This window comes from Necator americanus, chromosome V, assembly GCF_031761385.1.
Source record: "Necator americanus strain Aroian chromosome V, whole genome shotgun sequence".
NCBI classification, from domain to species: domain Eukaryota; kingdom Metazoa; phylum Nematoda; class Chromadorea; order Rhabditida; family Ancylostomatidae; genus Necator; species Necator americanus.
In genome coordinates, this window is record NC_087375.1 from 24,152,901 (window position 1) to 24,177,467 (window position 24,567).

General features: G+C 40.4%; 1 protein-coding gene across 1 annotated transcript in view; it reads left to right on the forward strand.

Annotated features, from left to right (window-relative positions):
* Positions 1–3,467: 3,467 nt before the first annotated feature.
* The window catches only part of RB195_015024 (uncharacterized protein), a gene marked incomplete at both ends in the record, with an annotated part of 40,263 nt that continues 19,163 nt past the window's right edge, over positions 3,468–24,567 (forward strand). Inside the window, 2 exons of the mRNA XM_064205540.1 lie at positions 3,468–3,479; positions 6,009–6,092. Coding sequence (XP_064061419.1) covers positions 3,468–3,479; positions 6,009–6,092 — 96 coding nt within the window. The remainder of the gene's footprint in view (positions 3,480–6,008; positions 6,093–24,567) is intronic.

A 24,567-nucleotide genomic window follows, 5' to 3' on the forward strand; every position in this document is an offset into this window, starting at 1 on the left:
GTATGAATTATAAATTTCGCGATGAATTATGCTGCACATGTCATCCTATGTACTGTGTAAAATTGCGTCCAGTAATTTTTTGAACATATAAATGATTGGTTCAAGTTCAGCTGTCTGTTAACATCATTTAGCTATCAGGTTATCATTAGTGCAGGTCGCTATGATCACTGAATTCCAGAAGAAGCAGAAATTCAACAGAAAAAAGTGGCGGACAGAGAGAGAGGGTTTCTCCTCAGCAGAGCGAGGATGTTGTCTATCATAATTCTGAATTTCTCATTCATGCGTATCTATGTTTACTGGGCTGCCTAGCTGCTGGCAACGCTACTTGTGATTAACAGTTTTTTTTTCACGGCAATCTGTTCGGGTCCTAGTTGTTCAACGTGATGTACTGGTGTCCTGCCATTAATTGTACGAAAGTTTTGCTAAGGACGGGAACGCGTGGTATTGCTTTGTTGAATCTCGAATATCTTCCTGCTGCCTGGGAAGGCAGGCACGGCTTCAGGCATTCTGGCGCACTATTTTCTACAAGGAATTCGACTGGAGCGAGCCAGCCTTGTGCGGCGCCGCATCTTCCGGGCTGTTTTTAGGAAGAAATGGACGGAATCACCCCCCTCTCCTTAATCTACTACCGCTTATAAGAATACTCCACCTGAAGTCCGTACCACCTCAGATTCGTGGGGTGATGCCTTTAAGAGCAACAGCTGCGGGCTCAAACGAAGTCCTGTCGCGACGCAAGATTTTGTGCTGACATGTCCTCTGTTTAAGGTGTAGATCCATGGAATTCTTTGAATGTTGCGGAATGATTGAAAGCACGTACAATTTCAAGTAAACAATCTTAAATTTTCGAATAGTAGTCGTTTCTGACGTTGGTGGTGTCATTTTGTATGATTTCCTTGAGAGCTGCTGATGAATGGGTTTTGCGAAAGGAGATCTTGGAAATTTATAGTAGTATAGTAATACGATTATTGTAGATCATGTTGCAGCGAGTCCATTTATTTATCTGTTTTGTTATTTATTCATTCATCATCTCACTCGTTCATTCACTCATTTACTCGCATTCGTTCCTCTTATCCATTCCATTTCTCCATCCAATCGTTACGTCCATTCATGAATTCCTGTAATTATTTTTCTATTTTTTGATTCACTTTCTGCTCTTGATTTTTCTTCGCTTTTTTTTAGCTTGTGAATTACAACATCTTTCGCGATAATTTAAAGCGGCGGAGTGAAAAATTGGAGGTTTTGTTTCACGATGTTTAAAATTTAGTCGTGAATGACGGTCATGCGTATCGCATTGATAGTAAGTCTCTAATTCACCCATATTTCACTCATCCGTTCCATTCACGCCCTTAGTGGTTCCACTCATTTTCCTTTACCATTAATTTACCAATTCTTTCCTTTGAAATCTTAAGCGGAATAGCAGTCCGTCCGCGTTCTCTTTGCTTCATGTAATCCTTACCGTTTGGTGAATCCAAACAAAAAAATATTTTCTTAGTTCTCTTTTTGCTAAGCAAAATACGTTCTCGGTATGTCCACATGCAATCGATCAACAATTGTTTTCGGTGTAAGGGAACTTGGAGTTTTCAGTTAAAGTTATTTAAAACATTAAAGCATTAATAATTACTTTGCAGATCCGTCCAGATTAGATTGAATTTATGTAAATGTCGTATTATGTGCTAGATTTTCAAAAAGGGATTCTTCTCTGATCACAACAATGTGCGCTTTTATTCAGTTTTTTTTGTGTATTTGCATTGAAGCTTTTCGTTTTCTTTTATTCTGTTCCAAGGTTGGAAATCCTCTACTCTACACGTTATTTCATTTTCGGACTAAATTTTTATAGTCGTAACGTGCGCATAGGGCGGGTGTGGCGCAGTCGGTTAGAGGTCCGTTGTAGCCACACGGTTGAGGGTTCGGAACCGCCCTAGTACAAACCAAGCCTTTCATCTCTCCGGGGTCGATAAATTGGTACTGGACTTGCCTGGGAGGATAAAAACACTGACTTGATGATCGGCTGGCCCCCGCAAGTCATTGTATAGGCCAACACCCGTTCCAAAACCTCATCAATTACGAATTCTAGTAAGACGCATTGGCGCATCCCAAGTGGATTGATACGCCAATGACTTTATCCTTTATCCTTTTAATGTGCGCATGCTCGTTCAACTCCATCTTCCCCTTTTTGTGTAAGTATCTCCCATCAGTGATTAAGATTTTTCCAAAGGGATATCTGGAAAAGATATCGTAAGAAGTAAATCTTGCTAAGCTGCAAAGTTAAATTCGCAGTTTTGTTTTTTCCTTCATTCAGTATTCACTTCCAGGTGTAGATTACGAGTAAGACCGTGGGTCCACCCAATTTTCCCTAATTCTCCTTAAAAATGGCTTGGAAACGGCGCTTGTTACTACTTTACTTTAGAATGCGTCACCTTTTACCCTCCGGTCCCATCAGCAGCCTATTCATTGATTTCACTCGGATTGATTGGTGATGAGACCTCATCGATCTTCGACCGCTCTGTTGTGGACGCGGCTCGTGCGCGAACGTAATAACAAACTCATTTTTCCCAGTCATTTTTCAAGGCGATTAGGAGGAAGTGAGCGAGGCCACGCTCATATCCGTAATCTACACAGTGAACTGTATATCTTTTCCTTAAGTTTCCCCTGCTAAAAACAGTTCAAAACGACATGGAGCTCGGTGCAGTTGCATAAGCGGCTTGGAGCGACGTGGAGGGGGCAGCGGTAGAATGGCACGCACCCGCTTAGAGCGCAACTGCACCGAGCATCATGTCGTTTTGAGCCGACCATACATCAGTGTCGTGATACCCTGCCCTCAATGCTGAATTCTTTTCATAGAAAGTCATTTTGAAAAAGAAACAGATAGAGAAAGAATGCATCTGAGGTCGATCCGAAAATGATCGGTGATCTCCGCTTTTGCACTGCAGCAGGTCGCTGTTACTTGTTTCATTACACACACTTCACCAACAACAACGAACAGCCAGTTGAGAATGAGAGGGAAACATATCAAAGTACTGAGGAAATCAGAGTGTAGTGGAAGATTCTATGTTCTGATCTCTTTTCAGGGGAACAAGCATAATTCAATCGCGAAACACGCGATTCTGCTCGTAACCGGGAAGCTGAGTGTTCTGCTCTTGTTCTCCGGATTCTCTTATTTTGTATCCAGCCGTTTAAATCGACCTCAGCTCCCTCTATTCTTAAGACCTTAGACTGCGATCTTTATCATGAGTGCATGTCGGAGTAGGCCTCCAGCATCCGTTTGGGATAAAAGATGAAGGATTAAGTTTCTGGCGTTAATCAATCCGCTTAGGATGCGCCCTCGCGTTCACTTCAATTCAGAATCGTTTGAGGTTCACGAACGTGTAACTGGCCTATACAATGACTTGCGGTGGCTAGTCGGTGTGTCAAGTCAGTGCTTTTGTCCTCCCAGACAACTCTGGTACCAATTTATCGACCCCAGAGGGATGAAAGGCTTGGTGAGCACTAGGGCGGACTCGAACCTCCGATCGATCGTGCAGGAAGCGGAACCTCCAACCGCTATACTACACCCACCCCATGGGAGGATCTCTAAATTCTTGAAATTGGTTTTTTCGCACTTTTTTTCCGGAAAAATTCCTTTTGAACGTGTTGGCGGCTTTTTTAGCGCTTTCCTCCTTCTTTGGCCTCTTCCAACGATCTTTGAATTGCCTGAGGCGATTCTTGTGATCGTTGATTCCATAGTCGTATGAAACGTTCAACGATCGGTTCTCCGAAGAATCCTTGTGATTGTGTGCATTGATGTGTGTTACCTGTTGTCTTCGAGTCTTTACGCTGCCGCGATTTTCATGATAAGACCACTGATCGATAGCTTTTCTTGCCAATAATCCCCAGAATCAGCAGTTTCTTGTTGTTTCTTTTAACGTCGAGGTTGGGAATGGGTAATTACGTTCACAAGGGACTCCTTATCTTTTCTGATGCTTCTTTTTCGGTGACCACTTAAAATGCTTTATACTTCAACTGAGGAATACTATAAATTGAACTCTCATTTTGGGCGCATTAGCTATGATTAAATCCGTAGATGGCCATAAACACTAGACCTTCTATTCCCCTGCACATTTCGTTTTATTTTGAATGGATAATTCCCTCGATAGGATTTGTGGAAAATTTACATTCATTGGTGTATTTTCACTTTATTACAACAAGAGAATCTAAACCCTTCCAAAATTGGATTAGGATTTTTTTCTTAACCCAGTTCTTGTAGTAACGGAACGATCTCTGCTAGTGCTTTGAAAATATTTTCTCGAATATTCCTTCATCAATCTCCTGAGTCGCTCTCCTCGCATAATTATGATATAGCTGTTTTATTATCTTTTTGTGGATAATTTTTTTCTCGTAACTTTTCCGCTTCGAAATTCTTCTTTCGTTGACAATTTCATGCAGTTCAATTCCGTCTCAGATATCCACACATTCAGACTTGCTGCTCTGGTTAAACCCCAAGGAAGCGTTCAGAATTGTATACTTTGGTGGATTCTCGAATTTCACATTCGTTTCTTTGTTCTTGATGCTGAACAATATCCTGGAGAATGAAGACGTTTCTGTTCATTCTCAGTTGGTTCTCCTTCAAATAAAACGCGTCAAAATCTCAGCGGAGCCCATTCCCGTAAATCTATTGCGGTGCATTAGCCGCAGAATGCGTGTTTTTCCTCAGTTTGTGGCGCAGCACTCAATTAACAATGCCCTTATGTTGCTGTTCATTTAGATTTCACTCTGGCATCCTGTACATTAATACCACGGCGACAATTCGAGCTCGAGTAAAACATATTCATAAACTTCATTGGATTGTATAGTGAAGATTTCTTTCAGGAAAAAATGTACTGCTAGTTTACGATTGCTTTATTGCTGCTTTGCTGCTAGTTTTTGCAAACCTTCTGCTACTCCTACATAGTTTGCTGCGGTTTCTACTCTTTCTTTTTTGAACTGCAGCAAAATAGCAGATTAATACAACTACAGAGGCCTCTGCGAGATCACGAGATTGTTCTAATTCAATCCGTGACTCAGAAATTTTGTATTTGAAAATAATCTGAATATCCCTCCTTTGACGGCTTCTTCTGATCCTTCCCAGTCGTCGTACTTCTGTTTCTTCGATGTTTTTCAAATGACGTTAGATAATTTTCTGCTCATAAGTGCTGTTTCCTAATCAAAGTTCTCTGTCACTCACCCTCACTTTTTAGCTGGCGCTCTAGGATAGCGCACCGCTTCGGAAAGAAGGAATGTTATATTTCTTCAAAGAGTGTTTGATTTTATCTACTTTTTCTTCCCTTTCTTTTATTCCCTACTGTTTCTTGCTTTCTTTCGGTTTTTTTTTTGATCTATTCTCTCGCTTTTTTTTCCACTCTGGGTGACATCTCACCAACGTACCAGCCTAATTCTTAAAGTTAATAGTTAGTCGTTCTCCATGTTGCAATTTCGAACATCATTCCATTATATCTATGTTTTTGATTCTTTTCAATTTTCTTGAAAAACGGTTATTCTAATTAGCATTATTTAGCTTACTCTCTTTTAAAAATTATTTCGACTGAATAAGAAAATCTTTTGCTCCTTCACTGTTTTACCAAAGAATGACAGACCAAAGACCAAGTTCAGACTCAATTTTTAAGCCTTACATTTGTTAGTGAGGAACGTCGCTCAGTTGGTTTGATGACGAGTTCCTAGTTAGATAATTTGTAATTGTTCATTTTGAGAAATCTCAGCCTAACAGCAGTGTTGTGATATTTTGTCTGTTATTCGTATGCTGAAAATTGAAAAAAAAAATACGGGGGGTTAGAATTTGCTATTGTGTTTGCACCTATTTGTTGTGCACGTTAGTGTTAATGGAACAAACGTCATTCATTGATGGCAGCAAGTTTTTGTATACGGGGAGTAATTGATCCTTTTGTTTTTCCGAGAAATTTCCGCCATCATGTTGAAGTTTGTTGTTCGTAGTCTCCCTTTTAGTCACCTACCATATTTCTCTTTTTCTTTTTCAGACTCTCTGCTCATCTCTAGAGAAGAGCCTGTTCTGTGTGAACATCGAGGGATTGCTCAGTGACGACAGAGGAAGCTTCGCTGAGGTTTATTTTGTGGCTATTTTTAGCGGGAGAAAACTTTCACCAGTGGTTTTCAGAGATCGTAGCGCGTGCATTTACATAGATGGCGCAGAATTACTCAATTGGATGATTGTGACTCTTTTTGCGACATATACCCTAAAACACAGTTTAGATGCTTATTAAATATTTAAAAAAGTAAAGTTATATACTGCTAGGAAGTTTTTTTTTTGTTTCTCAAGTGAGCTATTTTGCTTATGAAATTTTCAGGGCATGAATATAGAGGTCACGAAAAACTGCTCTTAAAAAGTATCCACTAAACTGTTATACTTTTTTCATACGTTTTGCCAGTATTAATAACCAGTGAGGTTTCCTGGTTTTGTTACTTTGTACCACCCTAATTTTCATGCTGATTGGATACCTGAAAAGAGCTAAGTAAACGACTATTTCACAGTATTGAAGTGCGTACCAATTATGCATGTAATGCATAATTAGCTGAGAATACGTTTCAGCTCCTCTTCAGCCGCCATCGGAGCTTCCACCACCCAAAAATTCATGAAAAGAATGGAAAATCACTGTCATAAAGGTCATAGGCACCAACGTGTTGTAGTTTGCGTTTCTTTGCCAATTATTTAAAATGTTAATATTTTGTATTATCTCTCGTTATTTTCTCGCTTTGTTTTCTTATTAAGATTTTCCGCTTCCTTAATTTCAAAGTTTGGCTTCTAATTTAATTAAATCTTTCTATTTTTATTTTTTTTTAAATTTAATTCTTCTAATTTAAAACTTTTCTGAGTTCTCAGTAACTAAGGTAATTGGTTTCTCATTTTCCGGCGCTACTCATTTTTGTATGTAAACACACAGAAAATCTTCTCCATCTGGAAATTACATTTTATTTTCGCACATTCCTTTGAACTCAGCTGAATGTGCTCATCCATTAGGTTAGACATTTGGAAAGATAATACTTGCCAATAAAGCAATAATATCAAGAGCTTCAAATAATTCTGTTCTGTGAATTCAGTTTTACTTTCTTTTTATTTATGGGAGCTACTGACATAAAACAGTTAAAGTTCAGGACCGGTAACTGAATCCGGAACAAAAAGGTTAGTTGAACTTCGTCGAACTCTTCAAAGGCTGAATTTATTTAAAACTTTGAAATCGGTTCGGAGGTGCTGATCTGGCATTTGATAAACTTGACAGAAGCTGTGCTCTACCAGAAGTTTGGGATTTGGCGAGTAATTCAAAGTGTTTACAATAAAAGAGCGCAGGAGCGTTAATTTGGACAAATAAAATCTCTTTAATTTTCACGGTGAAAATTTTCATGTTGTTTATCTTTAGTTCTGCGAAGTTTCTGGAGATAGTAATTGAAGAGTGGATCTAATTCGTTGCCGACTTATGCTTTTAATTCAATATTAGTATCTACGGACTCACTGTAGTTCTTCATTTTCTCGTTTTTTTCCTCCCATATCATCTGAGCGACTACAGTCGACATCCATACCACAAAAGAACTCAGGAAAGGGTGCACCTGCATATCTACGTTACAAAATTTCATTGCTCCTATAAACTGTGGGTTTTTGGTACAACTAGCATCTTCTCTATTGACCCCTGATTAGCACTGGAATTGTAACAAGTCAGTAGATCTAGGACTCATCACTCTATTTGTCGACTAATCCCTCGCGTTTGTATGTATGTGCGCTGATCTGCGTTGAGCGGGATTCTTTCAAGTCGTGAGCTGTCGGTACAATCCTCTCCACGCTGTTCATACTACCCTTCCGCTCACAATGCGACGTAAGTCTGATTGCGTATAGGATTACCTGAGAGGCACGCGCCGTTTGCCTTGAAATCAGATGATCAGAGCTGTTCACTACGCTAAAAGAATTCTAGGTTCATGTTCTCAATTAATTGGATTACCCGCCGATTTTTCCCTTGGAAATTCCTTAATTCTCCATTCAACCTACTTAGATTCCTAGATTCACCATTCTTACTGATCATGCGATCCCACCTTCGTTTCCATCTGTATAACTAGTTTATGAAGTAGGACTGTAAACAGTAGTCTCCTTCTGGGAAAAAAAAGGAATAAAAGCAGCATATCACGAAATTGGCGATGTTGGGATCTCTGTGGGCAAATATAGATTTCGGAATGTAGATTACAAGTTTTAGCGCGGCCCCGCTCGAGCTCTCCCTTAATCTTGATAAAGGCCGTGGGAGACGTAGTTTGTTCCTACGAGATACGTTAGAACGCAGAACCCTGGTCCGGTTCTTTCAGCAGTTTATTCACTGGATTTAATCGAAGTGGCTGCCTGGGGGACTTCCTTGATTTTCGGCCGTTCGCTAATAGATGCGGCCCTTGCACAAGAGTAGCGCGTTGTTACGTTCTTCGTAAAAACGAACGCTGTTTTCCACGCTATTTTTCAGGATGATCGGAGGAAATTGAGCAGGGCCAAGCTAATACTCGTAATCGACGCCCCGAACTCTATAACTTTCTTTCTATTCGAACGACATCTTATTTCTATGTCACTGATTTGCAGTGAAGATTATTTGATGGGTTTATGCCTTGCAGTTCTAAATTAGAAAGTTATCTAACAACGTTATCTCACAAAGTTCGTGACAATGTGGTCCTGTGATTGATTGCTTTAGTTCAACCTGTCAGGGTGCTCGTCTATTCTCATTTCTCGATGAATACCGCGACAGCTATTCAATATTCAGTAGCTCCATTGAATGCAAAAGTGTAAACCGTCATCTGACCCCAAGATATTGGTTTAAGTGAAACCTTCCATTCATCCACTCATTACTGCCGTCACATTTCTAGAGGAAAATTTTTCTTCTTAGTTTTCTTTTGCGACTAATAATAGGTTGCAGTTATACAGCAATGGCGGTTGTGAAAACCGGCTTTAGATGAGAAAAAGTAGAAATGATCAAAGACGAGTCCATCTGAGTTGGAGTTTTCGCCAATTTTGACTTAGTTAACGTTTACAACATAAAAATACACATCATTTGACCTTTCATTCAATATCTTCTCGTTCCTCGAATTTTCACATTATTGATGTTTTTCTGCTCGGTGTACCATCAGTGTTTACTTGGACAGCAATATTTGATTGAACGCTTTCAATATTAGGTTGGTGCGAAAGAAATGGAGGTTCTTTGTTCCGTTATTTTCAACACTGTTCTATAACAGTAATGTAAGACTTTTTATGAAGCATTATGCATCGTTGGAGAGCTGATTTTATACCTTTGTGTGCACTCACAGTTTTCGTCAAATCCACTCCTACGAGTTCAAAGTTGGCCGAACTGCTGCACAAACCGCTCGGAACATCAACACAGTATTATGCCAGTGGTGTCAACGGATCTACAACGTATGCTGCGTTGGTGTTCCGAGCGGCTTGCGCTGCACCCCAGCCAACTTTGAACTCGTAGAAGTAGACTTGACGGAAAGTTGTGATTGGGGATCTGAAAATAAACGTCAAATTATTTCGGAAAAGCGACTAGGATTAACTACTCCACACGACAGTGTTAACACAGGCAAAGTGTTTTATGAATCGCAGATTTTCGGGAAGTACTTTAGCTGTTTCCGTGATTTTTTTCCGACTTTTTTTAGTTTACGAAATCCATCATTTCAACACAGCTTTGCTCAATCTCATTTTGCTCCAGTTCAAACTCGACAGCGCTAGGTATTCGTCCTCTTTAGCTTCTCTCTCTTCAGCTCTCCTGGATATTCCCTATTTACCTATTAAATACCAAATTAATTCAAACTGGATCTCAATGTTTGATTGCGTGGGCGCACTCCCCGAGTTATGTTTCGATTTTTCTCAATTCTCTACCAAGTAGCAACTATTGCTCCTCCTTTTTTCCCACTGTAACGCATGTTTCGGATCTGCTAAAAGCAAAATGGGACTCTTCTGGAATATTTAAAAATAATATGTGATTAGCAACGTCCCGGAATATTCATTGCCTGATCGAGTGGATGTGACCACATGAAGTTCCAGGATTTTCTGGGTTAATAATTACCGAGGATTTTTACTCAAGGATTTCATTTTAGCCATATCAAAGTTCACAGTTGTTAATTTGTTAACGTAAAAGTGCTATTGTTACTCCGTTCATGATTTATTGTCGTAATCATGCTTTAACGGTGTTATTTTGTCACGTGTGTGCGTGGATCACGAAATTCCAGAGAGCAGTGAGGCGAGACGGGTCCCATCGCATCAGATTGGTGTGTTGGCGCCAGGAACCGATAAAGTGGATTCAATACTTTCTGGTGCAGGGAAACCAATCCGTCGCCGTAGGACTCGTCTCACCCCATTTCATTTTTTTAAATGCTAAAATGGAGTGCATAACTAAAAATTTCTGTCATGTATCAAACTCGGAGAATTTTGGAATTTCATGACGTCACATTCACTCGGTCAGACAGTGAATATTGCGAGACATTGCCAATCACATGTAATATTTGGAAGTATTCCAGGGCAGTCGCATTTTAGTTTTATCAGATCCAAAACAATCATTACGGTGGGAGAAAACGGAGGAAAAATAGCTGCTGCTTGGTAGAAAAATGTGAAAAATCGCAACATAACCTGAGAGTAAACTCAAGCAATCGAACATTGAGATGCAGTTTGAATGAATTTGATATTTATTAGCGAAAGAGTAGATCCAAAAGGATTTATCAGAACGAGAGTGAGACGTTGAAAGTTTCATGTAGAACCGACGCATTTAGGAAATACGAAATCTCTTATCAATGCTTATATAAAAAAAAAGAACGAAGAGGGCGCTAAAAGCGAAACAAAACTAAGACAAAGAGAACAGAGAAACAAACGAACAAACAACAACAAACAAACTTCAACAAGGCGTTTTAACAGTAGGTTATTAAATTAGATTATACGGTCTTATGAAGCTTAGAATAACGCAGGTCAGATTACAGATAATTATAAGAACTCACGGGTCTCATATCCGTACGCCCGCATTGCTAATGCAGAAGGAGAGGAATTGTAATTGTTTTTTTTTTAAAATCGGGGCAAATTAAAAAAGGCAGGTCCAGCCAATGTCACCTTTGGCAATAACGTAGTTTTCGTTCTTGTTCTCTATTTCTTCGTTCGCACGTTTATTTTTTTTTTCAACACAAGTAATTCATGGAATTCTCGTGTGAACCGTCTTCAGATCATCGTCTATGCGATTAGTCTAATCCGTGTAAAAAGCCGCGAAGGCTTACTTGTCTAGTGACGTCGTTCGTAGGCGGAAGGATGGTGACGATTTTGATTTGTACTACAGCGACGTATTACCAACAACTGCGTGACCTACCGAAGTCGCATACGTTTCGGTTTCATTTTCATGTCCAGTCCTCCAATGCGTTAGACCGTTGCAGTACTTTGGTCCTTTTTTCGTATTTCTATATTCGTATACGGCATAGTAGATAACGAGAGGAGGGTGGTTCCGTCCATTTCTTCTCAACTGCCGTAAAAAACGGACCGGAATATGGGCGTGTGCACAAGGCTGGCGCGCTCCAATCGAACTCGTGGAAAGTAGCGCGCCGGGACGCTCGAAGCCGTATCTTCCGGGCCGTTTTTTACGGCAATTAGGAAGAAATGGACGGAGTCACCGTTCTCTCCATAATCTACGGTCCCGTATACGAATCCATCTGAAATATTCGTGGGGTTGCTTGTCCGACTTTGTTTTTTTGTTTGGTCTCAGCAAAAAAGTACTCAAGAATTTAGAAATTAACCTAAGGAAAATATTTCCTGAATTCAGTACTCCACCTGAAATCCGTACCGTGGGATGATGTCTTTAAAGTCAGCTCCATTGTTTCGACACTGAAGTGTAGTGCTGGATTGCTTGTTTTTGTCGGGCGCAACCAAATACATATCAATTCTGTTAAAAGAGTTAAAAGAGTTTCTTAAAAGAAGAGAAAGATTACGCATTCATGTTTGTGGGAAGCAAAAGTATGTATCAAACTCCCCTTCAATAGTCATAGAACAAATAATAAGAAATTGCCTATACAGGTACCTGCAATATGTTTGAAGGAACACTATGGAACTTTTTCTGTGGAATTTAGCGGCTTCTACTTTTTATAACGTTCTTTTTTTCGACTCCGTTACGAATTTATGAGTGGTTTTGTCTTCAGGGACACAGCAGTGATATGTTTCACATGTTTTTAGAGGACTACTGCATATTTTGATTTTGGGATGAGGTTATTATTATAAAAGCCAAACAATGACTTGAAGGGACTAACAGGAAATGGGCAAGATTAGCAGTAATCGCATGCAAAACAAATCTAGATTAAGCATGATTTGATTGTTATCAAAGAGACACTTTTTAAAAGGGTGTTTAGCAAAATAGGTAACGGGCTTCAAACAACTTTTGGAATAAAAAGAAAGTAGTTGTTGTTTAAATACACAATTTTCTTTCCCACAGTAGTATTTCTTCGTAACAACTTTTTTTGGAAAGCGAAATGTCAAAAACAATATTTAGAAGCGAAATTCGAAGCGAAACTGGAGGTGCCGTGCGAAGCGAAGACATTTTTAAGAATGAGTACAATTTCCTAAAATCCCCTTTTTTTAAAGCAGCGTACCATGAAATTAAAGCGGTACTAAAACTCCAGAGAAGACGGCAGGGTTGTAGATTGCGGAACGAGCTGAACCCCGCCCAGTTTCCCCCAGTGATCCTAAAAAACGGCCTGGAAGACGGTGTTCCTTCCCCCGAAATCAGTTGCAACGCGCCGCGTCCAAGAGCGTGTAGTCAAGATCAATGATGCTCCTCACCCACCTATTCAAGTAAAACCACTGAATAGGCATCATCAATCATTTTTATACAGTGGGACCACAAAACATCTCACACACGTCTGCAGGTCGCAGATCACCAGCCGCTTTGAATTCTCTCAGCGACTTGCTTAAATATGGGTTCGACGCTACAACCGCCTTCATTACCGAGTAAACGTACCGAATAGGGAAATCACACTAAATCGCACAATGAACATTTGTGTGAGTCTTTTCTCTCGTGACAGACAAATTTTCGGATCTGCTGTCCCATCTACTTCGATCCCAGCTGAAGTGAACCATATAGGTCCCTGGAAATCCGAGGATTTTCACCGCACTTTCTATTGAGAACCGCAGGACAGAGAAGGTTTTGTTTTGGACAATATCAATCGACTTTATCGATGTGATCATGTGCTCCCAACGTTTTTCCGCGGTAAAACCCCTCCTTAACTTCGTCATCTCGACCGCAGTGCGCTGGTGCCTTGAAAAGTGCTATCCAGTCGCTCGTTGTCGAAACCAGATTCCCCCCCTGAGCTGAGTACTTGGCTAGACGAATTGACACAGTTGTTGAAATAACAGCCTCTTGAGGAATTGAGCAGGAGTACTCTGGTTCCGCAATCTACAGCACGAACTCTAAGTTTTTCCTGTGGTTTCTGGATAGGAAAAAGGTTTCGGACAAGAAAAAAGACATTGTAATTCCAATTTCGTGAAAACTGCCTTTAATCAATGGGAAAAAATTGTTGGGAAAGCTTGACAAAATTGGAAAAAAAGAGCAACTCTAAAATAATAAGGAGAAGTTCGGTTGTTTAAAGGCATCACTCCACGAATCTGAGGTGGTACGGTGGAGTATTCGTATACGGGATGGGAGACTATGGAGAGGGGGGTGATTCCGTCCATTTCTTCCTAATTGCCGATCTGAGAAATCTGAGAACACCAAAAGTAGGAGTATGCACCTGTCTAAAACTTATTTTTCATAATGTTCTCCTAAGCTACAGACATTTCTGTTGTGAGACGTTTGTAAATTGGCATGAGCGAATTTCTTTTGTTCTATCCAGTATTCAAATGAAAAGCATTTAAAAAAAAGTGTCTCTGAGAGACTTAAAGGCATCACCACACGAATCGGAGGTGGTGCAGATTTCAGGTAGAGTATTCGTATAGGGGATAGTAGATTATGGAGAGGGGGTGATTCCGTCCATTTCTTCCGAATTGCCGTAAAAAACGGCCCGGAAGATACTGCTTCAGGCGTACTGGCGCACTATTTTCTACAGGGAGTTCGACTGGAGCGCGCCAGCCTTGTGCGGCGCCGCATCTTCCGGGCCTTTCCACCTGAAATCTGCACCACCTCAGATTCGTGGGGTGATGCCTTTAACATAGTACTCAGGTCCTCTTGCGCGTTAACCTATTATTTTAGTGTTCTTTGTAGGGAGGGAGTAAAGCAACATTATTTGTTTATTTCAGTACAGGCAAGATGGGTCGCATAGAACAGAAACAAAAAAAACGAAGATCGATCGAAGCGCAATTCAGGCTTTACCTATTTATCTTATACATAATATGTAAATTTATTCATCTACTTCTGTCTTTTGACTTTGTAGATCGGATACCTTCGCAAGTCGTTGTGCAGCGTAGACACGCATTCCTAAGCTCCAAACGATTCTGAATTGTAGTGAACGCGTTTGCGCTGCTCAAGCGGATAGATCAGTTCCAGACACTCTTCTTTATCTTTACTTCTATTTGTTTACCTCGGTCAATAGGTAACCCACCGTAGTCGTGTTACCTTAGGTGATTGTTAGGTAGGGTAGGGTAAGGTGTTTGGTAAGGTTTGTAATCCTTGTTGATGTTGATTTAGTTGGAAGCTCCATCAGCTCCATTACGAAGTGCTCTGTCTTAGAAATCGCAAATATGGAATTTCGCTCTCTATCACTGAAACCCGCTCTACAGCCTTGAACCTCCTGTGCGTTCACCTTGCCGGCTCAGTCACATTTGCGTTCTGATCGAGCTTATCCTTTCATCGTCGTCGGGAGTGCCGTAGGGGAGCTTGTTTTGATTCAGCTTCGTGCCTATACATGGTCATGTGTGTGTGTGTGTGCTCAGACCACGCCCATTTTCCTCAACGAGATATGATATGTGGCGTGATTAACTCGCGGTGATCAGACGGTCTACTACTGCTACCGTACACTTCCTCTTTGCCACTACTGCGGCAACTCTTAGTGGTTGCCTATTGTATTACTTACGGGTCGGCGTCTTCTGTCATTTCTTTTCCTTCGACTACTTCGCTATTTCATCCGAGATCAGCCATGATGGAATCACTGCAGTCGTTGATGTTTGCAGTGAACCACGCTCGTCTCATGGGTTTTGGAGTCGATTCGTCGGTAGGCTATAATACTGTTACTACTTGTTACTGCATATCACTTGTCTGGTTATGATTCCTTTATTTGGTGCGTTGTAATTCGTTGGTGAAGACTGGACGGTCCAGCGATGTATTCTTATGCTTTCACATCAGTAGAAGAAGCATTTATCGTGGCGTAATCCCCGAGAGTTTGACTGTGTTCTCATAAAGAGCTGGAAGGCTTCGAAATCTCTAAATGGGCTTTTTCCTGACATTTCTTCAGTAGACGACGTTGCAGCGTTAACATTTGAGCAGCTTAGTCTGCTTTAGGTTCATTTCACTCCTTTTCTCTGCAATCGTGAAGCATGAAAGCAGCTTATTTCCCCTCGAACAGGCAAGTAGAAAACCCCTATCAAAAAACACTAAGGTACAGAAAAAATGCGGAAGTGATGATAATATATCATTTCCTCTCAGAGTTTCCTAAGTCAGGAAAAGGAGCTTGTTATTTTTACCGCTTCTGGGATTTGTTTCCCGTATAGTCTCACTATTCAGTCTTTTAGTATTATTAGCAAAATTTGTCCCGGTTTTGTAATTCACATGATCGGAAGAAAAAAAAGTATGACGGAAGGATGATGAGGAGCGGGAAGCTAGTTACAGTTCAGCGAATGAGTAGATTGAGGCAGTTAATCTGTTTCTTATATGAGGAACATTTTCATTGAAGCGCCATAATCCGTAAGTGTAAACACCGAATTGTGCAAAAACAAGTGGCAATTCGTTTGTTATTACTAGTAGTGCCTTTTCCTCACGGTCGGGGGTGGAGATGTCAGAAATCGCGGTGAGTTATCAGCCCATAAGCTGCTTTTTATCACCTAGAAACGCACTTAGATAGCTGTAGATGTATGTATATGGGCATCGTTTTCAGCCAACTTTGCCTTGTAATTAAGGTGTGTGCATGCACATGTGCATGTTTTCTATCTCACTCATTCTGCGAGTGTTATAAACAGAAAGTGACTCAGCTAACACAACCAATCAACATTACTCAGAAAAGTGTTTGTGGCGACTACCAGGGAATACAAAACTGTGGTCATATATTTTCTTCTTTTCTGGCTTCGAATGATTTTTGAGGTCTTGGACTCTAGATGATCATCAAGCATTGTAATTTTTCTTGTCCTCATAAACGGTGCTTCAGCGTCCTTTTTTTTGCTGCCGAAAAGGTCTCCGTAATTGATTATGGGCTTGAAGAAGTGCTACTAAATATTTCTTGCCTATCTTACCTAAAATAGTGGATATGTTTCAGAAGTGTAGCTCTATAAGCACGATGAGCGGATGTTGTCCATCGCTAACATTCACTTCAGAGGAATTTAGTTCCGACACTTTTTTTTGGAGTTATGGACGTTACTTCAATAGTTTTAAGAGTATTGGAAATTAATATAGTTTTCTTTTTGTCAAATCAAATCAGAAATCTTTAATATACATATTTTTATTGCCGCTACCTCCGTATCCTCGTCGATCGTTCACCATTGATTGCATTGAATGGGCATATTTTCCATGCTGGACCTAAAGAATAAAGATTGTTTCAACTTTTAAAAGTGGAGTTAACAGGCGTAACAGCGACATCTCAATTCAACAATCCCGATAACTATTTTCACCTGCTTTTAATATTATGACGTATGAAATCGACTTCGTTCCCTCATGAACTTCTACAGAAATGTCGATTATGCTTGGATAAGGTCGCATAATTTTTTCTCATAATCTTGGGACTGGAAAGGAAGTGCCTTTTTTCCATAAATGCTTTATTCAATTCTATGTTCGAGTTACTTACTTACGTTTACTCTAAATTACGCTTTACCGCTTAACGCATCACTTCTTCATTGTGCTGGTTTTCAAAACAGCATTCATCTGTTTTCGTGAGCCAACAGTTAGCGAAAGATCGCTGCATCTTGCACACCCAACAGCACCTGTTGATTCTCTGTAAGAAGCCATCTTGTGGACTTGCATTTGCACCATGGATTTTATTCATCTCCATGTGATCGGGGCTGGGGTATGTAAGCTGCGCCACCTCTTTGACTACACCAATGCTGTTGTCTTGAACGTATTCTTCAGGTATTCAATCTAAGATTCCCAAGAGCTTGAAAGCGATGAGACAGAGCAGTTCTTTCCGTCGTATTACTTCTAGCTCTAATCCGGCACCTTTACATTCCGTTATAATTAATTTTCGGTTCAGAGTAATTTTGACCGAAGCGGTTCACGATTATTTACTTTTTTTCTTCGGCCACTCGTTGGGCGTAATTCCGCTGATGATACAGCAATGAGTGTTTCGGTTTTTCTACGCTCACTGAATAATGAGATTTCACAGCAGTGGAAATGATATGCACTTGGTAGTAACCAAGCAACGTCGGCTCAAAAGATAATCTCAATTTGTTGTGATCAAATACATTTTGAGTTAACAGATAGTCGGTACGAGTGTCTGCCGAGAAAAACGTTAGAGGTTGAGTTTATCTTCCAGCTGAAGGTGAACTTTTGCTTTTTTGCGGTCTGTACCTCACTTATGCGCTAATGCTCTCTGATGCTCAAACTCCCTTATATTTCGAGATATAAGACACAGCGGTATTTGCTCAACTGAATGTAGATGAGCAATAAAAAAAGTCCCTTGAATGCCCTATTGAAAGAATGAATGGTTGTAGGAACACATGGTCCTTCTCTGTCTCGCGGCCTCGATTGGATTAGTGTTGTATTTGTATTCTGGGAGGATAAAAAGGAAGGGGACCTCTAGGGGACCGTGGCACGTACCCAATCTCCAAAGTGTCATCCTATTTAAGCATTCTACAGCTTCGCAGCGATAGCAACTACTGCAGTGTAGGGAGAGGTACGCATATGGATGCGAACACATGGGACTCACTAACTCTCCCGTAATCACGAGCACACTCATTTTGTTACACCCGTCATATGAGGCATACCTCTGATAAACAAATCTTTGGTGGATGACGGTAGAGGAAGTTGTAAAGAGGAAGTAAAGGCTTAAGATATATGTAGATAACACACAGAGAAAGAGGAAAGGCAAAGGGCGCATGAAGGGAAACTCCTCTTCGTTCTTTCGATTTGTACTGTAATAAAAGAAACAAATCAAAGAGGTGATTGAGACTCATCGAACGAAAGTAGATCGGGCCTCAGTTCTTGACGTATATCATTTCGTTTCATCTGCCTCAAAGTTTTAGAAATTTTGTACTTTCAACATTTCCATTTTTGTGATCGACTCACATTTTCTCATTACTTATTCGATTTTCTTTTGGTTATTTTTTTTCTTTCGCGCTCTTCTGCAAAGAGAGTAATTCTCGCGTTGTTTATGTTCTACACGTAAGGTTTCTCTTATATAACCGTTATCCACAGCTACATATGCCATGAAGAGACTTAGAAATCACAGATGCGTTGAAAATCATGGATCCTCCCAAGAAGGAGAAAAAGCATCTCTTTTCATGGATGAAATTTGTGTTTTTTTAAGTGGATGGGGAGACGTATTATCCAGTGTCAGTTATTTGATATTCAAAGTAGAGCGCAGGGATCCTGCTCGCATCCTCGTTGCACAGGTTTGAAACGTTTCCATTAGCCGCCGAATTATGTAGTGCGATTGTTAAGGATTCGTTCGATTCCAATAATATTCGTATGTTGTTAACACATATCTTGATAGAAAGGATTAGTGCTTCTTGGTCATTCTTGGTCATATCTGTGTTTATGTTCCGGCTGCTGATTATGGCATTTGCCCAGAAGTTTTTTTTTTTCGAAAAAAGTAAGTGATGATGATAATGAAAGGTGTGGAAAAATCTTCGTAAGTTGTTTGTAAGTAGGTCACATTTTTAACTGCATCTCTTCAATATTCTCTCGATTACAATGAAAAGAAAAGTAGTTCCCACCTGGAAGTGCGGTAATTAAGTGTACTTAGCGCAACTCGTTTGAGTTGCCTGACTCCAATGTGTCGTGAGCTTGGGTTTATCACTTCATGAACTATTGACACTAGTGAGAATGGCAATCATATTGGATTCTTGAAAGTTTCTAACACTTTTTTCGGAAATGTACAAGGGTGCGCATATCTGCTGTTCAAATCAATCCGTCGTTTTTTTCTCCATCTGCATGTAATTGGCGTGATTTGATAGTGGTCGGCTGCGTGACGATGTTTTTGTGTGCTGTGCGGATGCTGCTTCTTCTCATTACGAGTTATCACTTATTCATCCGCATTAGAAGACTCTAATCATGAAAACATCTCTTACTGCTTATTCGTCACGACGACGCCCATGATGCGAGAAGTTTTGTGGAGGATTTTCTTTCGGATTCGCGCGTTTGTGGAATCCTCTTCGTGTTACGCTGTGCTTCGCAAAGGGCAGCTTGATGGCGATCGTTTTGGCTGGGTCACCGGAGCAGTGTTGTATTCAGAAGAGTGTTTTCCAGTACTTCGTGCAAAAGTTCCGTGATGTTCATGTTCTGGACTACGGGGCATTAGTGCTACCAGATTCTTGCCGCAAGATCTCTCTACATTTTCCCTCCCTTCATTTTTAGAGCTTCCTTCATTTTTATATTCACAAAAGTACAAGAGATATATTGTATGAGGTCCGTCAGTCATTCTATGATGAGAGCTAGTTCCATGTTTTATCAACTATGAATTCACAACTGCACCGAAAAAAGACGTAAAACTTGAGCACGCGTTTATGAGATTCGTGCCGATCTACATTTTGGAGACCGACTTGACTCAATCGGAGGGCAGCTGCTATCGCTAACGGGTTCCCGAAATTTCGCCGAGATGTGTCCTCTTTAAAGGCATCACCCCACGAATCTGAGGTGGTGCAGATTTCAGGTGAAGTATTCGTGTACGGGATGGGAGACTACGGAGACGAGGGTGATTCCGTCCATTTCTTCCTAATTGCCGTAAAAAACGGCTCGGAAGATACGGCTTCAGGCGTTTTGGCGCAGTATTTTCTATAGGGAGTTCGACTGGAGCGCGGCAGCCTTGTGAGGCGCCGCATCTTCCGGGCCGTTTTTTACGGCAATTAGGAAGAAACGGACGGAATCACCCCCCCTCTCCGTAGTCTCCCACCCCGTATGCGAATGCTCCACCTGAAATCTGCACCACCTCAGATTCGTGGGATGATGCCTTTAAAGCTAACTCTGGGCAACCTTATCGACTTATATTGAGAATCCATCCGGAATCTACAGAATCCACACTCTCCTATGTCACTGTCACTCTATCACTCTCTTATGACTGCGAGAATTCACGTCTTGCATGAAGTATCGACACCGAGAGACCCGTACCAGTGTACTGCCAGGTCGACAATGTCCGCCAGCTCAGCGTAACGAAATGGGAATGTGTTACAAAAGATTCCATGCACTCTTTAGGTATTTGACCTATTTTGGTTGGGCTCTTTTGATATGCTGGGCGAGAGCACCCTCTGCAGTATCTGGGTAACCCTAGCCATATAACTACATGTAATATAGTTTATACGTACCCAGAGTATATACTCACATCCGTGATTTTATTTAGCACAAGCAAGCAGAGCTACGAGGAGCTGGTAACGCTCAAACTTGTATAACTCGCGGTTCTATGGTGGAGATAATATGCGTAAACCAGAAATTAGCACGATGGATAACTGAACTGTGGTGAATGATTATACTGAAAATATGATGTTCCCACCCTTACATTATATACTCTATTATTAATGTCGTTCTCTGAGTTCTCTTACGTCAATTCTAAAAACATACGCAGAATCGTGTGAGAAATAGGCAGTGCTACAGGTGAATTGATTACTGATTTCGAGAACCTTATTATTCGAGTAGAGTCATACGGCTCTTCATTAGTTATCCCATTTTTAACGTAAGCAAGGGTAGTGGAATCAAAAATCAGGCAAATCAGGCAAAAGGTTTGCCTGCGAACGCGTTCTAGGTGGTTCGAAGATGCTCAAAAGCCAAACAAGTTTTTTATCCCTCCTTGGTCGAAACCTGAGGTGTCTGAGAGGATGAAAACACTGAGTTGATACTTCGGCTGACTCCCACGAGTCACTGCCGCATCGCGTTGTAGCAGGCTGCACACGCATCCATGAACCTCAAACGAGTCTGGATTGAAGTTGAAAGGGGAGCCGCGTAGGAAAGGAATTAATCAACGCCGTACACTTTATCCTTTATTTCAGAACTTGAAAACGGGTGCTAATCGAAAAAGTGATGGTAAATTGTTACGAGATTCACAATGATCTTTTGTGCATTTGCTGGAACGAAACAGAAGCGGGTGTTCTACTAGACGCCTTCGGTATTGTAAAATTGTTTTCTTATCTTTAAACCCTATCCTAATGGGCATATTAGCGATTTCTGTTCACTTCTCTCTATTTTCCACAACAATCGTGAAAAGAACGAATCACATAAGTGGGACATAAGCTGTGAGAGGAGATTCTGCCACAATAATACGCGAAGATTCAGAGTAATCTGTTCGATTTCTTCTGATTAATACTCATTCTAAATAATCCACTACTTTGACTGAATTGAGTTTTTTTTTTCGTTTTTCAGTTGTATTTTACATAGATCTTATCATTTACTGCTTTCGTCTGTTAAACATAAAACACTAAATAAACGTAGATGGTATTTGTCGTGAAAAGCATTTCTCCAAATTAGGACCTCTAGTTTTTGGGGTTATGGTTTTCTATCAGCTGCGTTCAATGATTTTTTTTTTGTCAGCATTACCATCCCGCAATGCTCATTCGTAGAGAAGGAGATGAAGCGCGACGATCTCTGGCTGTAGCGCGTAAGGAGGATAAGTTTTCTTATTTTCTCCGTGGTTCTAGACTGGCAGATGAGCTGTTTTGATCCCAATTAATGCTTCTTTTGAACATTAGAGGACACACAGCACACAGGCCGGAACCCTGTGGAACCACGTATCTTTCGCTGCTCCTTACGCAGAACCGATCCACGGGGTGCGTAGTGAATTTAATTTTTCGCTGTTTTCCAAGCATTTTCACCCACGTTGCTGCTGACAAACGCAATTCGCTCTATTGGATTGTTTATTTGGTGGTAAAATGTGAGTTTTCTCGACTTGCACTCCAACTTTCAACTCAATGCACTCTCGTTATGTTTACGCTACCATTCGCTGTGCTTTCGCTGCAGCTGTGGCACTTCTTCTTTCCATGACACACACTGTTCTCGAGGCGAAATGATAAATCATGTTTTCTTGTGAGCTTAGCCTTTAATTATTAAAAGGATAAAATTTTATGAAATGCAAGTGAAGAAGGAAATTTCAAGGGAGAACCACCAGAAAAAAAAACTATTGCATACACTCATTGGAGAACTAATTGCGATTTCGAAGCGACCAATTGTTCCAACATTGCGGTCAATTTTTCAATTTCAGCAGATCTACCGGCGCATATGTTTGCATTTTGATTGGAACAATTATTTTTCTAAAGAGGTTGTAACTTTCTGCTGGCTCTCTTCGATATCGCACCACTTACAATTTATGGTTGTAGGTGACTTCTATTTCTGTGCTGTTTACGATTTTTCAGAGAAATGTGAAAAACTAAAGCACATACTCGTCATAGTATTTTCGTAATGTTTGTAGTGTTTTCGAATGGGATTAACATGCACCAACTTTACAATCTATTATCATTAATGTTTTCTGAATTCTTTTTTACTCCAATGAAAAAAAACGAGCCCGGAACTGTATTTTTGTTGTTCTTGTCCGCATTTTTGAAAGGCGACACTGGCGGTAGGTGTTTGTTGTTATCAGTTACTACTCTTTAGTATCCGAGCACCATTTCACTTAGAACTGACTAAGGCAGCCAAGCATCCACAGTTCCTTGCTACACCAAGTGTTTTTGTAATTGAACAAAAAACAGTTATACCTCCAATTCAGCATTTCTGGTTGCAAACAAACTAATTAATAATTTCCGAAAAAAAAAACAACAAAACGATTAGTCAATAGTGATGGAATGTGCTAGTAATTCTCACGACGACTAGTGGCTGTGTACCCAGAAAATCCTTCAAGTTTTAGTTTTTGGCTTGCATGGACATGCTCTTTTCTTTTTTCTATTTTCTGTTAGCGCTATCTTTTGTCCTTTTCATTTCTTTTCATTTTCTTGCACTTTTCTGAAAAACACGACAAAAAGCGTGAAGATGAGAACTCGTAACTTCCTCAAAATGCTAAAACAAAATGGATATTACAGATTATGTAATTTGCTTGCATTCAATTTTTAATAGCAATAATCCTATCACTTGTATTGTTTCCATGGAAACTGTTCTTTTTTTCTCTTCAACTGCCCCTTTCTTTACCGGAGCCATTCAGTTATTTCTGTTATTACGTTCAGGTAGATGTTAGTCCAATATATATCTTTTTCCTGTGTGCTGACTAGCAGACTTTGAGTTGTTTGCATTTCTGATTCTAGTTATACAACGAAAAATCTCAATACTTTTCTGCCTATGTTTAATCGATTAGATCCATAGTGACCTACCATCTACTTCGTTGATCATAAAAGTTTTCCCATGCTGGACGTGGCGAACGTTTTTGCTGAGCATGTGTTTTTCGATTTTCTTCTACGGCTTAGCGCCTTTCATGTAGTTTTTCAAGCAGGCGAGCCGCTTGCTCGTGGCTCGGCACACTTTTTCACACTTTTTCCAAGCAAGCTATGCTTACAAGCAAAAACATTGTTGCCAACCATACACTGCAACAAATTGTCGGCAGAATAGTCGTTTGCGGTACGATCATCACAGAAATAAAATTATTGGCAGTAGTATCTCTTGGTTTATGTATTCAAAGTATGATCAACGGAAAAGTTGCCACTCATGGTACGGTTGAAAAATCTGAAGCAGGAAATGTTGTTCGAAAGAGATTCAGTCGGCGACCATCTTCACTTTTCGACAATTTTGCCAGCATTTTTGTACTTTATTGCCACCTGCCACTTTTCTGGAAGAGGGTCTTCAGCAGACTCATCTGTACTGGTCGAAACGACACGGAAAGTCGCAATTTCTAGTTCTGCCACCAATTACATCCAAATAATTCCACTGCATCGCGTAACTGGGAACTGCCATTCACGTTTCGTATCAGATAACCCAAAGAAAGATGGAGACAATGGATCTGTTAGTTTTCCTCTGAAGGAATCATTTTATCAATGAATATGTAATTCGCAGCTAGGAAATGATTGAAAAAAAAAACCTAGGCGTAGCGCGGTCTCACCCTGCAGTCCATGTAAAGGTTGTTTGCCAGTACATTCTCTTTACCCATCAGATTACAACTTTCGCGTGAATCGTTTCGTATGGGCAAGTGAACTGTCACATAAGCGGAAATACTTTGTTTTCCGCTCTTTGAACAGTCAGTTTTCTTGATTAAGTCATTCAAGGCTTTGCGAATCAAAGATAGGAAGTCCTTATTCAAATACGCAGTCATCAATTCTATTCCTTCAATCTTTTTTCGGAATCAAAA